We start from the raw sequence: 15,079 nt of genomic DNA, 5'->3' as shown, positions 1-15,079 counted from the left end.
TGTTTACCAATTCAGAGAGGCCCTTGTCAATTTGCATGTGAAACAACTTAGAAGATATAAATACCACAGAAACTGCAGTGATAGGGTAATTGTTTGCTGTGAGGGAGATGGTTGCCAGTTCTACATGGTAGCAGCACAGATAACAAATGAGCCCACTTTCTGCATTAAGAAGATGAGGTTGGAGCACACATGTCCCACCCAGTCTGAGAAAACTAGGATTAGTTCAAGGTGGCTTGGCAACAAAATGCTTGAGACCATCAGATCAGATCCCAACACTACTGTACCTGCTATTGTTGACAAGGCAAAGAGGCAATTTGGGCTTGAGATTCCTAGGATGATGGCATGGAGGGCTAAGAAGAAAGCAAAAGAGATTGTGCTTGGTGATCACAAGAAGCAATATAAGAGGCTGAGAGACTATTTGGAGACTGTGAAGCTTACAAATCCTGGATCTATGTGCATTGTCACTACTGTTAGTGGAACCAGAGAAAATCCTACTGCTGGACCAAGGTTCCATGGTCTATTTTTCAGTTTGAATGCATGTTGTGAGGGCTTCTTGAATGGATGTAGGCCATTCATAGGTCTAGATGGCTGCTTCATCAAATTGACTAGTGGTGCACAGACACTAGCAGCTACTGGAAGGGATGCAAACAACAATATGTACCCCATTGCCTTTGGAGTGGTTGGAGTTGAAGATACAGTTAACTGGTCCTGATTCTTGACACAACTAAAGTATGCTCTAGGGGGAAGTGAAGAGGGCAAGTTTGGAAAGTACACATTCATGTCTGATAGACAGAAGGTTAGTTCATTTGCTTGTTCATTTAGTTGTTCATTTAGTTCATTTACTTGTTCATTTACATGTTCATTTAGTTTATTTACTTGTTCATGACTAGTTGGTAGGTGTCGAGTCGTAACCCTTCTTGTCGACACTTAGGCATAGATAGCCTAGAGTGACCCATGTGGTATCAAAGAACATATCCATCATCAAAGTGATGCCATCATGACTAGTTGGTAGGTGTCGAGTCGTAACCCTTCTTGTCGACACTTAGGCATAGATAGCCTAGGGTGACCCATGTGGTATCAAAGAACATATCCATCATCAAAGTGATGCCATCATGACTAGTTGGTAGGTGTCGAGTCGTAACCCTTCTTGTCGACACTTAGGCATAGATAGCCTAGGGTGACCCATGTGTATCATAGAACATATCCATCATCAAAGTGATGCCATCATGACTAGTTGGTAGGTGTCGAGTCGTAACCCTTCTTGTCGACACTTATAGCCTAGGGTGACCCATGTGGTATCAAAGAACATATCCATCATCAAAGTGATGCCATCATGACTAGTTGGTACGTGTTGAGTCGTAACCCTTCTTGTCGACACTTAGGCATAGATAGCCTAGGGTGACCCATGTGGTATCATAGAACATATCCATCATCAAAGTGATGCCATCATGACTAGTTGGTAGGTGTCGAGTCGTAACCCTTCTTGTCGACACTTAGTCATAGATAGCCTAGGGTGACTAGGATGACCCATATAAAATCATTTAAAATCTAATTAACTCATATAAAATCATTTAAAATCATATTAACTCATATAAAATCATATAAAATCATTTAAAATCATATTAACCCATATAAAATCATATAAAATCATTTAAAATCATATTAACTCATATAAAATCATATAAAATCATTTAAAATCATATTAACCCATATAAAATCATATTAAATCATTTAAAATCATATTAACTCATATAAAATCATATTAACCCATATTAACTCATATAAAATCATTTTAAATCATATAAAATCATATTAACTCATATAAAATCATATAAAATCATATTAACTCATATAAAATCATATAAAATCATTTAAAATCATTTCAATTCACTTTCATGCAGGGTCTACTCAATGCAGTGACAGCAGTATTCCCAAACTGCCATCATAGGTACTGTTTGAGGCACATCTATGCAAACTTCCAGAGAGCAGGATTTGGAGGAGAGGATTTGAAGAGATGCATGGATGCAGCTGCCTATGCTTACACTGAACATGACTTCAATTTGGCCATGGAAAGCATGAAGGCTGAGTGCACTGCTGCTTGGGAGTGGATGTCAAGAATTCATGCTAAAGCTTGGTCTAGGCATGCAATGGACACTAATTGCAAAACTGATTTAGTGGTGAATAACTTAAGTGAAGTTTTTAATAAGTACATTCTAGATGTAAGGAACAAGCCAATTGTCACAATGATCAATGGGATCAAGGACAAGTTGCTAGTGAGGTTCCACCAGAAGAGAGAGGGTGGAAAATGTGCTAGATGGGAGATTGCACCAACCTATGCAGAGAAGTTGGAGATGAACAAGAAGTATGCAAGGGATTGCAAAGCACTCATAGCTGGCCAAGGACTTTTCCAAGTCACTAGTGGAGACAAGACCTATGGTGTTGACACAAACATACAGACATGTGGGTGCAAGAAATGGGACATCACTGGAGTTCCTTGCAAGCATGCTTGTTCTGCCATCTATAGGTCTAAACAGCTGCCAGAGGATCATATCAATGTGTTTTTCAAGAAATCTATGTACTTGGAGGCATATAAGCCAGTGATTTACCCTGTTCCTGGTCCAGATAGCTGGGTGAAAACTCCAACACCTGACACTGAACCACCACAGTTCAAAGATGACAAGAAGGGGCCAGTAGAAGAGAAAAGGAAAAAAGGAAAGTTTGAGCCACCTCAAGCAAAGCAGACATCTAGGATGGCTACTATAACATGTGGGAACTGCAAGCTATAAGGACACAAGTACACAAGTTGTCCAAAGCCATTGAGGCCTGATCTGCAAATCAGGAAGAACAAGCACATGGTATTTTCATTTTGAAATCACTTGAATGTTCATTTCTATTGACTGATCATTATAAAGTTGTTTAATTTTTTGATTACAGGCAAACAGGACTGTACCAGAATGGCACCATGGTGCAGCTTCATCAGCTACCGGAAGTGCTAGGGGTGCACCATCATCATCTACTACAAACTCCTCTCCTGCTGCTACTGGAAGGGGAGCAAGGTATGCTACTACTCCTGCTGCTGCTGGAAGGGGAGCAAGGTCTGCTACTACTCCTGCTGCTGGAAGGGGTGCTAGTTCTTCTCCTACTGCTGCTGGTAGAGGTGCAAGATCTTCCACTGCTGCTGGAAGGGGTGCAAAAAGGTTCAAGCCTCCAAGAAGTTCTGCAGAAGCTTCTACTAGCCAGCCTGCAGGCAGTAGGCCAAAGAGGACAAAGTACATGAGCAAGAGGATGGAGGGGTACTTCTATGCCAGTGGGAACTACTAAATGCTCAAATTTGAAGTCTGTATGCAAGTGCATGTGTGCTAAATCAGGCATTACATCACTTTATTTATGACATTATGAACCTATGTATGGCACTCAGAACCTATGTTTGTTAAAACCTATGTATGGAGTTGTGAACCTATGTATGGCACTTTGAAGTTATCTATGTTTATCTCCTGCTGTTAAAATTCTGTGCAAATAGATGTTCTGTGCAAATATATGTTGTGTGCAAAATAAATTTTGAGCAAAAAAGATCTGTGCAATATATGTTCTGTGCAAATAGTATGGACAACTACAAACATTTCATTTGATACAAACAAAATACATTAATAAGTAGGCCATTGATCCAAAGATGCAATGATAATAAGTTGGACATTAGTTCTTAAGAGTACACAACACAAGTCTTCAGAGTAGACAACACAAGTCTTGGACATAAAGATACATAAAGCATTACAGCTTATTAAGTGCATAACAGCACATTCAAATCAACTGCAGTGCTACCTTAAACCACACCACAATACATACTTAAAAATCATCACATATCTCCTTCAACTTCTTGATCTTGTCCTTGTACCCATGTTTCTGTTTGAGCAGATCTGCAATCATGTACTCCAGTTTTTTCTTCTCTTGTTTTAGTTGGTCCCTCTCTGTCACAACTTGGTCTCTCTCTGCCACTAGCTGGTCCCTCTCTTTCTTTGCCTTTGCCCTAAGTACCTGATGAAGATTGGTACAATCATGGTCTGCCAGCTTCTTCTTCTCCATCTCCTCTTTGAGATCACTTAGAGCCAACCTAACATTGCCCAGCTCTGTGATAGCATCCTCCTTGTCAGCAACCATTTTTGCAAAGTCCAGTTTGAAAAACCTCAGATCTTCCTCCATCTTCCTCTTTTCTCCAACTAGTTTGTAATTTCTTTCACCAAGCTCAACATTTTCTTTCAGCCTGTCATCGATTTCTTTGTTATACATGCTCCACAATTCAGTGAGGGTGAACTGCATAGCCACTGACCACTCTGGGTCTATCCACTCCAGATAATTGCACTTTAGTTCTGCCTACAATTAAATAAATATGTTCTCAATAAGAAATTGTATGAAATGTGCACAAATTCTATAATACTCTGTACACTCTCTACTTTGTCCTATCCACTGAATTGTAGTTCAGTTATATCCACTGAATTTTAGTTTAGTTCTATCCACTGAATTATATTCTATGCATCAATTGGTGCCTAAATCAAATATTACATCACTCTTAATTAATAGATATATTGTCAAAATTGTATGCACAAATTATGGGCAAAACCAATTATAAAAGCATATATAATTTTTTCCATCTATAAGATTGTATATGCATAGATTATGGGCAACAACTATTACATCAACAGAAGCAACAGAAGCAACAGAAGCAACATACCTTCTCCTCAGCACACGCAAGAAAACGTCTGCCTGTGTCCACAGATTCAAATGCAACAAGCCTGACGCAAGGTGCTTGATGCAGACAACGAGACGACAGGTCGTGAGCAATGCCACTCCATTCATAGCAAGAGATAGTCCTAGGAAGCTAACCAGCACACAAATTGCACAAATCAGCGGCCTGGTAAAAAATCCCCAAATGATGAACCCTAACCCTAGCGGGATGAACCCTAATCCGTGGGGGAGGCGAGAGGCGAACACGCATACCTGGCTAGTGACTTCTTCGCCGTCCGAAGAAGAGCTCGAGGACTGGTCGCTCCAAGAAACCATGGCGGAGCGGCGAAAGGCGGCGAGTCGACAGTGGCGGCGCCGGCGGTGGTCGGGGTCGAGAGAGAGGACAGAGAGAGTGAGGAAATGGCTGGTCTGGTTCGAACACCGACCGGTACGGGCCACTTGAACGGGCGCGCCGAAACGCCCGTCTCCCGCCGTCTAACGGCGTCCGTCAACAAGCGCCACGTCAGCCCGACAGGCGGGACCCACCTGTCAGATTCGCTGTTTTCTGGGCTAAAACGCAGCGTCAGTGCTCCGCGTTACAGATTAGCCCAATTGTTGGTGGTTTTGTGTGCCCTGCCTCAATTGTGGTACTGATCTGTTACCCTAGCCCATAATGTGGTGGTTGCTGGTAAATAACTCCAAAATTAGTGAAGTACTACTAACATATTGTGATCCTCAAAGGCATAAGTAAAAGGAGACATGATCCCTAAAGGCTTTATATCATGTACTCCCACATAGCTTTCGCAAGATGTTTTGCTTTACTGTTGCCGGCGAAGTGGGCACCTACAGTCTTCATAATCTTCTTTAGTGCTTCTTAGAAGACCCCGCTTCACCTCAGCGGAATGCAGAGCACCACTTTCATAATCAGTGATGAACTCTTCCATCTTGTGAAACGTCCTGCTACCACCACTCTTCTCTTCTTTCCCGGGCACCTCACAGTGTCCAAACCATGAAAACACAATATGTCTAATGTAATCCAGACAAGGGTTGCCTTGTGCAACTTTTACAGGACAGAAAGCTTTCCTTACTTTCACACTCAAATTTTGTTCCCCGTCTTCCATGAAGATGGCCCAAGCTGGATCTCCTATATTACCAAATTCATCGTTCTCTATTAAATCGGGGAGCTTATTATGGGACAGAATAATAGGTTGATTTTCACCCTTCATGTCTTTGCAGTACTCTCTAGTTAGCTCGCGAACCTCCTCAAGATCCTCGTCATGATCCATGGACAACAGCCATATGTCTGCCTTCGGGAGTAATACAGCAGCACATTGCATGCAAGGTTCAAAGATCATTTTAGCCACGACATCAGGCCGGTCATATGGGTCAGCAGGCATTCCGTACACCCCGAGTGCATATTCAAAGGTCTTGTCCCAGCACCTTATCATCCTCCCCACGGTGTTATTTATGGCAACATCCATCACAAGCGTCCAGTATTCATGTGGACGGCGATTCATTTCATCTGACAACCACACGAACTCTACCCCGTTAAGCTCCAAGCCGGCTGCTTTCCATACCTCAATCATGTAACATCCAATAGTCCGAATATCATTCATATCACCACCGAATCTGTTGTGTATATGAGCAAACCAATCCGCCATCAAGATTTTAACCCTGCAGCCAGCTTTGACCATTTTGTTGACATTGAGCACCATCATGATCCCCTGGGCAATGTGTACCGATGGAGAGGGATCACACCAAACATAGCAAATAGGAGCGACCTTCTTCTCCAGTAGCACCCTAAGCTCCTCTTCCTCGTCGATGCTCCCCAACCCGATGCTCCTCATCGTCGCAAACCTCTCATCCAAACTCATCTCGACAGCATACCCTGCAGTGCTGATCTAAGCTGTCGCCTCGACTGAGTTGTCTATTATTTATTTATTTTTTTGAAAAGGAGGTCATCTAATGACTGAGTTGTCCATGGGGACGAAATATATAGGATCGTAAACACAACTCAACTAACGAAAATTCTAGACCTACGGAAACCAAACATCACGTAGAAACTGCGCGTAAGTGTAGCAAAACTCCTCAACTAATATATAAGAGCCCACCACAAGAAGTCAAGAAGTGAGAAGGGAATCATGATTACACCAGTGTAAGGATGTTTACTGCTAGGTTCTGCTTATTCTTTGAGCACACCGGAAAATAGAGCTTCATATCTCTGGAAAAGGAGGGTGGCGGGGGTGGTGGTGTTGGAGGCGGCCTCGGAGACATCGACGGTGGCAGTTGCTGAGGTGGATCCAAACCCTAGGCAACTGCAGTCAAGGAATCCGAATCTAGATCGATCTGGGTTGCGCAGGAAAGGATAACGAAGCGACGAGGTTTTCTGGGAGACTAGTTACAATGGGGAGTAACTTAGACTAGTAACATCACATTTTACTAGACTATATTACTACCTTCATAGTGCGTAGTAACATATGTGTGGTGTCATGTCATGGTTCATTTATAAGAGAAGTGCATATTTCAACCCCGAACTCTTGTCCTGGTCTAATTTACAACCCCGAACTCCAATACCGTCTAAATTACAACCCCTAACTCTCAAAACCGGCTAGGATTCAACCCTCCCCTCTTTGTTGACCGGTTTTGACCGGTCAACGGGTCCCATCAGCATGGCACATCAGCATTATTTTTAAAAAGCTGTAAAATAAAAAAAATCCAGGAAAAGAAATAAAAAAATCAAATTTCCGGGAAAAAATCAGGGAAAATAAATAAAATCGAATTTCTGAAAAACAAAAATATCGATATTTCCATGAAAAACCAAAAAATACTTAAAATAAAAAAATCCAAGGGAAAAAATTCAAATTCCCAAGAAAATTATATAAAAACTGTAAAATAGAAAAAAAAATCTAGAAAAAGTAATTTTTTTGATTTTTTCCCTGAAAATCACGGAAAAAGTTTCCGAATTTTTTTCGCAAACTTTTTTTTTCTGAAATTTGGTTTTTTTCCTGATTTTTTCTCGATCTTACAGATTTTTATTTATATTTTTCTTGAAATTTTGAATTTTTTTCCGACGTGGAATGCTGATTGGACCTGTTGACTGGTCAAAACTGGTCACCCCTGGTCAAAACCGGTGAACAAGGAGGGGAGGGTTGAATTCTGACCGGTTTTGAGAGTTGAGGGTTGTAATTTAGATGGTATTGAAGTTCGGGGTTGTAAATTAGACTAGGGCAAGAGTTCGAGGTTGAAAAATGCACTTCTCTCTTCATTTATTAGCCTATAGACTCATATTATCTTGGTATGTGTGATGTTACAATAACTAGCTAAGTTACCACCATCACTTCTCTCATCATTAAATATGTGCCACATAAGCAAAATTATCTTGGAAAGTGTGATGTTACTAGTGATATTACTCCCATTGTAACCAGCCGGAGGCCAAGGCGTGGTTTCCGAGGCCCTTCGCCAACGTTCGTAGCTTTTCCCTTTTCTGTTGTACTCGTGTTTTTTTTACATGTACTCGTGAATTTCTAATGTCTGGTTGACCGAGATATGTGGTCGAGCGTTTGTCAACTGGAATCACCTTGAGATTTGCGGGTTTTCTTTCTTCTTTTTATAAAATTTATTTATACTAGCAAACATTTCTGTGTGTTGCAATAGAGATAAAAATATTACGCGCTAGCAGTATGGCTCAGTACCCTAACATATCAGCGTCCTCTATTTAACACGGTGGCCTACCATTATCTGTCTTCCCACCCTCGCTGATGATAGCCGGCTAGCCGCGATGTCCATGTGATCACAATGCATTCGACATGGTAAGTCTGAAGTCTGTGAGCTTGCCACTGCACGCCACACTTATCATTGTGTCACGCAAGGGAATGTTTAATTTTTTTTAAAACAAATCTCATCGACCACGAACTACTCCCAACGCATAGACATATAAAGACTTTCCAAAAACTAATCACATTCTAGATATAAAAGACTTTTCAATCAGCAAACAGTTTTTTGAATCGACAATTTTTTTTTTAATTTGGGATTTTTCAAATTTACGAACATTTGTTTTGCTTAGGCGAACATTTTTTGAAATGCATGAACAATTTTTGAATTCATGAACTTTTCTTGACTCAACAAATACTGTTTGAATTGATGAACTTCTTCTAAAATTTGGGAACATATTTTGAAAATTGTGACCTTTTTAATTTTGTGAACATTTCCTAAAATTTTATGGACATTTTTTACAGATTCACGAATATGTTTGAATACACGATCATCTTTTTCAAAATCGTGAACATTATTATATTTCCCAACCATTTTTCCTAATCATGAAACTTTTTAATTTGCAAACATTTTTTAAAATTACCAACATTTTTGGAATCCAAGAACATTTTATGTTTTCCCAAACATTTTTTGAATTCAGCAACATTTTTAAAAACTCACAACTTTTTAAAATTTGGAAATCCTGAATTAATTTAAAGAAGGGAAAACAAAAACAGAAATAAGAAAATAAAAGGCAAAAAACAAAAATAAAAAACAGGGGGCATCACGCCCCACATATGGGCCGGCCCATGAACACGTACAAGGAGGAGGAGGTGTGTGAGAAAAGGGAGGAAAAAAAGGGAAAATACACAGGAGCTCCTGGGTGCTCCACACCCCTATACAAATATTAAATGTAAAAATACCAAAACAATAAAAAAATCTGAAATTTGGGATATCAAACATGGGTTCCAAATCTACCCTTATGTGAAATTTCATATAAAAATACCAGAAAACGTATCCATGGCAAATGAAATATTGTCCGAATCAAAATCTGTCCAAACAGTCCTTTTTCTATACATATGAAATTTTTGTCTTTTTTACCGTGAATACGTTTTCTGGTATTTTTTCACGAAATTTCACACGGGAGTATATCAGGAACCCAGGTTTGATATCCCAAAATCTTAGATTTTTTTTTAAATTTCTCAGTATTTTTTTGAATTTAATGTTCGTATAGGGGTGTGGAGCATCCAAGGGCTACAAATCCATTTCCGGAGAAAAGGGAAAAACCTTGGATCCACGATGGAAGACTTAGGCTTAAGCCACTGCCGTGCTTGTGCGGCTATAATACTTTGGGCATCATCTATATAAAAGAACCGAACATGACCATGACTTTGGGCATCCCTTTATTAATAGGTATAGATATATATTATTTCTCACGCTTATGATAGCGACTCACCTTTTTTTCCGGAAAACTTCCGACTTTATTCATCATCAATCGTGCTAGATTGATAAATCATGATAACACATACGAACTAAATAAAGATTATAGCATCTACACTCAGGCTCCTCAAACGCCCTCTATACACCCGAACATACGATCTGGTCAGTGATCGATTACAAAATTGCAACCCAGCCGGGCTCCTCAAACCAACACTATACGTCCGGGTTGACCGGCACCCCTCGTATCCATCCCATATCTGAGGCCGATATGACGAGGCCGGGATGCGTCCATGAGCGTCTGCCAGGTCGGACCGACGGGCGGAACCCACACAGACACACGTCGAAACTCATCGGTCCGGTGAGTATGCATTCATATCGCAGCTTTGCCATGCTGCCTGAGGGGCCCAATCCGACTGTTTAAGTCGGTTGGCGCCCCGCCGACCCTAGCCAGTCCCATTTCCACCCTTGTCGTCCGTCGATAGCCATGGTCCACCAACGGATCACCACCTATACCATGCTCACTCTGGACCCAGGTGGAGCTCCTAGTGGAGATCCAGGCACGTCATGCCGCTCAGATTACAACAGGCTTGCCTCGAGACTCTCTGGAACAGTTGGCACCGGAGCAGGGGGAGGCGGAGCAGGAGGCGCCATACGCGGACATGGAGCACGCGGAGCCGGAGGAGAGGGAAGAGGAGGAAGGCGAGGTAGTTCTGGCTACCGAATTCAGATGAGCGATGTGTTGGCCGTGCTTGAGATTGCCCAAGCGGAGGAGGCGATGGAGCAACAAGCCATCCTCAACTCATCCAGTTGGAGCTCGAGGTGGAGGCAAACCGCCGCTACCTCCGCCAGGTGGGCGCGGAGATGGACCAAGCCTTGGTGGAACTGGACTCCGACGAGGAGCTAGAGCTACGCGCAACGGCCACCGATCAAGAGGCCAGTTCACCCAGCACTGCCGGCACTGAGGTCGTCTACATCTTCGACCACGAGTAGTAGTATGGTAGTTTTTATCTATGTAGTAGTACACAGATTTTGTGTTGCGTGGTGTAGTATAGATTTGAGACATATGATTGCAACGGTGCTTGGTGATCGAACCCTCTCCACACGGGCACGTTCGAAAATGACCGCGGACATATGACAGGTCATTTTGGTTGTATGCGGCTGTAGATGCGAAAAGTGCAAGCAACAACTGAGCTCCTTTAAGCTATTTATTTTCCTTTCAATGTATATAAATTTTCACATCTCAAAAGAATCTGAAAAAAATTACACATAGACATATGTTTATAGTATACATGTGTATAGAATTTCATAAACATATATGTTAATATGTGATGTACACAAAAAGGGCAAATTTATGGAGTAAAACAGGCCTTTTCTTTTTTGTTTTTGTGACTGATATTTGTTTTTTTGTGTACCATGCAAATAATCAAATTAGTTGATGAAATTTTATACTACATACTTGAAGAACATGCATATGTAGATTTGCTATTTCACGTCTAGATGTGAAATAGCTATCTCACATTTAAATCTAGAACCGTTGGATACAAATAATCACAATTAGTCGTTTTAGCGCTCTGTTGGTTTCTTTCGCGATGTACGCACGCATGCCTGTGTTTGTCTGTGTGTTTGTTCAGGCCCATGTGTTCCGCCGGCCTCGTGTGTGTGTGTGTGTTAGGCGTGTGTTTGTTCAGCCCATGTGTTCGGTCGTTCTTTTTTCGAGAAACCGTTCTAGTCTATTATGGTGCACAGGGCCGGCCAGTTGTGACGTGAGCTTACGATCAGCTTGCAGTTTTCCAATCCTGTCGCTCTGATTTGTTTTGTTTTTTTCTCATTTTGTTTTTTTCTGTTTCCTTTTCCTTTTCTGTTTATATTTTATTAGTTCTCTTTTATTTTACATTATATATTTTTAATTCAAGAACACTTTTTTAAATTCATGAAAATTATTTAAATTTTTAATTCAAGAACACTTTTAAAATTCATGAAAATTATTTAAATTTTGGACTATTCAAATACAAGAATAGCTATGTCACATCTAAATTTACCAGTACATATATATTTTTTGCTACAAAATTAGTGTTTGACTTGAGCGGGGCGAGTACACCAGGTTTTGAGCCGTCTTTGCTTGTCCATTACAGGAGGCTGATGGATTATGTTTTTATCATTGTTGGGTCACGTAAATGCCGCTTTGATTTGTTTTGTTTTTGTCTCATTTTCTTCCGTGGGATATAAGATTTGTACTCGAAAAGCACTCGCTAGTGTGCACGCGAAGTAGTTTTTTTGGCGTTTGGTTTTGTCGATGTTTGTCTCGCGTGGACCGCATGCTCTTTTTATATGTGCTCTAGCTATGAATTTTCATCTGGGAAGCCTTTTTTTGTGGTTTTTAGTTGTTTTTTTGTGTTTTCATTTTTTCGCTTGGGCTGTTTCTTTCTTTTTGATTTTTGTCATGGAATGTAGCATTCGATTTTTTTGTTGTTTGATGCCACTTTGCAAGTTGACCATCGACTTGCAATTGTTTTTTTTATTTGATGCCACTTGCAAGTCGACCCTCGACGTGCCACTGGGGTCTTTTGTTTGATGCCACTTGCAAGTCTACCTCCGACTTGCAATCGTGTCTTTTTTGTTTGATGCCACTTGCAAGTCGACCCTCGAAGTGCAATTGGGGTCTTTTGTTTGATGGCACTTACAAGTCGACCCACGACTTTTGCAACTAGGTCTTCTTATTTGATGCCACTTACAAGTCGACCCTCGACTTGCAACCGGGCCATTTTGTTTCATGCCACTTGCATGTTGACCCTCGACTTGTAGTTGGGTCTTTTTATTTGATGCCACTTGCAAGTTGACCCTCGACATGCAACTGGGGTCTTTTGTTTGATGCCACTTGCAAGTCGACCCTCGAAGTGCAATTGGGGTCTTTTGTTTGATGGCACTTACAAGTCGACCCACGACTTTTGCAACTAGGTCTTCTTGTTTGATGCCACCTACAAGTCGGCCCTCGACTTGCAACCGGGTCATTTTGTTTCATGCCACTTGCATGTTGACCCTCGACTTGCAGTTGGGTCTTTTTGTTTGATGCCACTTGCAAGTTGACGCTCGACATGCAACTGGGGTCTTTTGTTTGATGCCACTTGCAAGTCGACTCTCGATGTGCAATTGGGGTCTTTTGTTTGATGGCACTTACAAGTCGACCCACGACTTTTGCAACTAGGTCTTCTTGTTTGATGCCACTTACAAGTCGACCCTCGACTTGCAACCGGGTCATTTTGTTTCATGCCACTTGCATGTTGACCCTCGACTTGCAGTTGGGTCTTTTTGTTTGATGCCACTTGCAAGTTGACCCTCGACATGCAACTGGGGTCTTTTGTTTGATGCCACTTGCAAGTCGAGGGTTGACTTGCAACCGAGTCTTTTCGTTTGATGCCACTTGCAAGTCACCCTCGACGTGCAACTGGGTCATGTTGTTTGATGCCACTTGCAAGTTGACCCTCGACTTGCAACTGGGACTTCTGTTTTCGTGCCACTTGCAAGTCGACCCTCCACTTGCAACTAGGGTCTTTTGTTTCATGCCACTTACAAGTCGCCCCTCGACTTGCAACTACATCTTTTTGTTTTTTATGCCACTTGCAAGTTAACTCTCCACTTGCAACTGGGTCTTCTTGTTTGATGCCAGTTGCAAGTCGACCGTCGACTTGCAACTTGGTCTTATTTTTTTTATGCCACTTACAAGTGTACCCTCAACTCGCAACCGGATCTTCTTCCTTTTTATGCCACTTGCAAGTGCACCCTCGACTTTGCAACCGCCACTCGCAAGGGGACCCTCGGCTTGCAACTGCGTCTTTATCTTTTTTATTTCACTTGCAAGTGGACCCTCGACTTGCAACCGGGTATTCTATTTTTTCATGCCACCCGCAAGGGTTCGTTGTTTGTCAACGGGGGAGGGCCACGTTAGAGGATGATGTCACGTTAGATGTGAGATATTATCTCACATCTAGATGTAATATAGATGGACTCTTTTTTGAAACTTTTATTTGTTTTCTTCTGAAAAGAGAGGTCGTCCTTTGCAACGCTGCTCTCCTCAGCGACACATCCCACCGCAGTGGCACCAATCCGGGGATCTCTCAACTCCGACACCGGCCATCCGCCGATCCCTCCCCATGCGGGCCTCGGGCCTCCGCCGCGGAGCGTGCCCCTCCACGCCGCTGCGCACACTGCCCCACCCCCTCCACCCCCGTGGTGGCACCGTGGCAGGGCCTGCCGCCACCGGGGCCAACAATGCAAAGGTAGAGCGGCATTGACGCTGGACTGACATCTTGGGGTTACCGCCGAAAGAAGTCCAAATACCCCCCTGAACTGTCAGATTTCGAACACATCACCCCCCGAACCACAAAACCGGACTCTTAATCCCCCAAACCGTCAATTACCAGACACATCACCCCCAATCCTCCGTCTCCGTCTCCGTCCCCGTCGCCGCCCACCGTCGTCGCGCCTCGCCGGTGAGCTGTGCCCCGGCCACCAACCACACACACACACACACATTGTTATAGAATTGTTAGAAATCTTTCTGGCTTTTAGTTATAGAATTATTAGAAATGTTAGTTTTAGTTATAGAAATGTTAGTTATATAGAAATGTTAGTTATATAGAAATATTAGAAATGTTAGTTATATAGAAATGTTTTTTAGTTATAGAAATATTAGAAATGTTAGTTTTAGTTATAGAAATATTAGAAATGTTAGTTTTAGTTATAAAATTTAGAATTTGCATATATGAAATCACAATCCATCATTTAAAAAATGTTACTTTACTTTTGCGGCATATAGTATTTGTTGTCGACGATGCCCGGCCCGCATCCTCGCCGTCGACCCGTTCGCGACGACGTCCTGCTTCAGAGGACCCATGTCCGGGACTGGGCTCCGCCGGGCTGGCACTGGGAGGTGCTACCTTCAGGGGCGCGACGCTTGGTGAGGAACCCGGCCCCTGGTCCCGTCGTCGACCCTCATCTCCTTTGGTGGTGTTCGCGTGGGCCACTTTCGGTGCGGAGGGAGCCGGCCCCGCCGGAGGTGGTACGTCGCCGTGTCAGGGAGGAGGACGAGCACGTCCATCGCTACATGGCTGCTATGGACGTCAGGTTCTCCAATACCTGGCTGGTTCTTTTGGGAGATCACCCGAGCTATGAT

General features: G+C 42.4%; 1 protein-coding gene and 1 pseudogene across 1 annotated transcript; both read right to left on the bottom strand.

Moving 5' to 3' along the window:
- Window positions 1-3,843: 3,843 nt before the first annotated feature.
- On the bottom strand, window positions 3,844-5,055 carry LOC147957874 (uncharacterized). The gene is made up of 3 exons (XM_087533576.1): window positions 4,993-5,055; window positions 4,727-4,873; window positions 3,844-4,368 (listed from the first exon to the last, which is right to left on the bottom strand). Exons 1-3 carry the CDS (start codon window positions 5,053-5,055, stop codon window positions 3,844-3,846), a joined length of 735 nt encoding a protein of 244 aa, XP_087389702.1.
- Window positions 5,056-5,494: 439 nt separating this feature from the next.
- LOC125527228 (tyrosine--tRNA ligase 1, cytoplasmic pseudogene) lies at window positions 5,495-6,644 on the bottom strand (annotated as a pseudogene).
- Window positions 6,645-15,079: the final 8,435 nt, after the last annotated feature.

Source organism: Triticum urartu, chromosome 7A, assembly GCF_056163025.1.
Source record: "Triticum urartu cultivar PI428250 chromosome 7A, HENAU_Tu73, whole genome shotgun sequence".
NCBI lineage: Eukaryota > Viridiplantae > Streptophyta > Magnoliopsida > Poales > Poaceae > Triticum > Triticum urartu.
This window is presented reverse-complemented; position numbering and strand designations above follow the sequence as displayed.

What these genes read in the sequence shown, in the direction of transcription:
- LOC147957874 (XM_087533576.1), bottom strand. Translation starts at nt 5,055, where the DNA reads ATGGTTTCTTGGAGCGACCAGTCCTCGAGCTCTTCTTCGGACGGCGAA. An exon ending in GCGAAGAAGTCACTAGCCAG is followed by an intron (nt 4,874 to 4,992) that starts GTATGCGTGTTC and finishes TGTGCTGGTTAG; the next exon opens with CTTCCTAGGACTATCTCTTG. An exon ending in TTGCGTGTGCTGAGGAGAAG is followed by an intron (nt 4,369 to 4,726) that starts GTATGTTGCTTC and finishes ATTTAATTGTAG; the next exon opens with GCAGAACTAAAGTGCAATTA.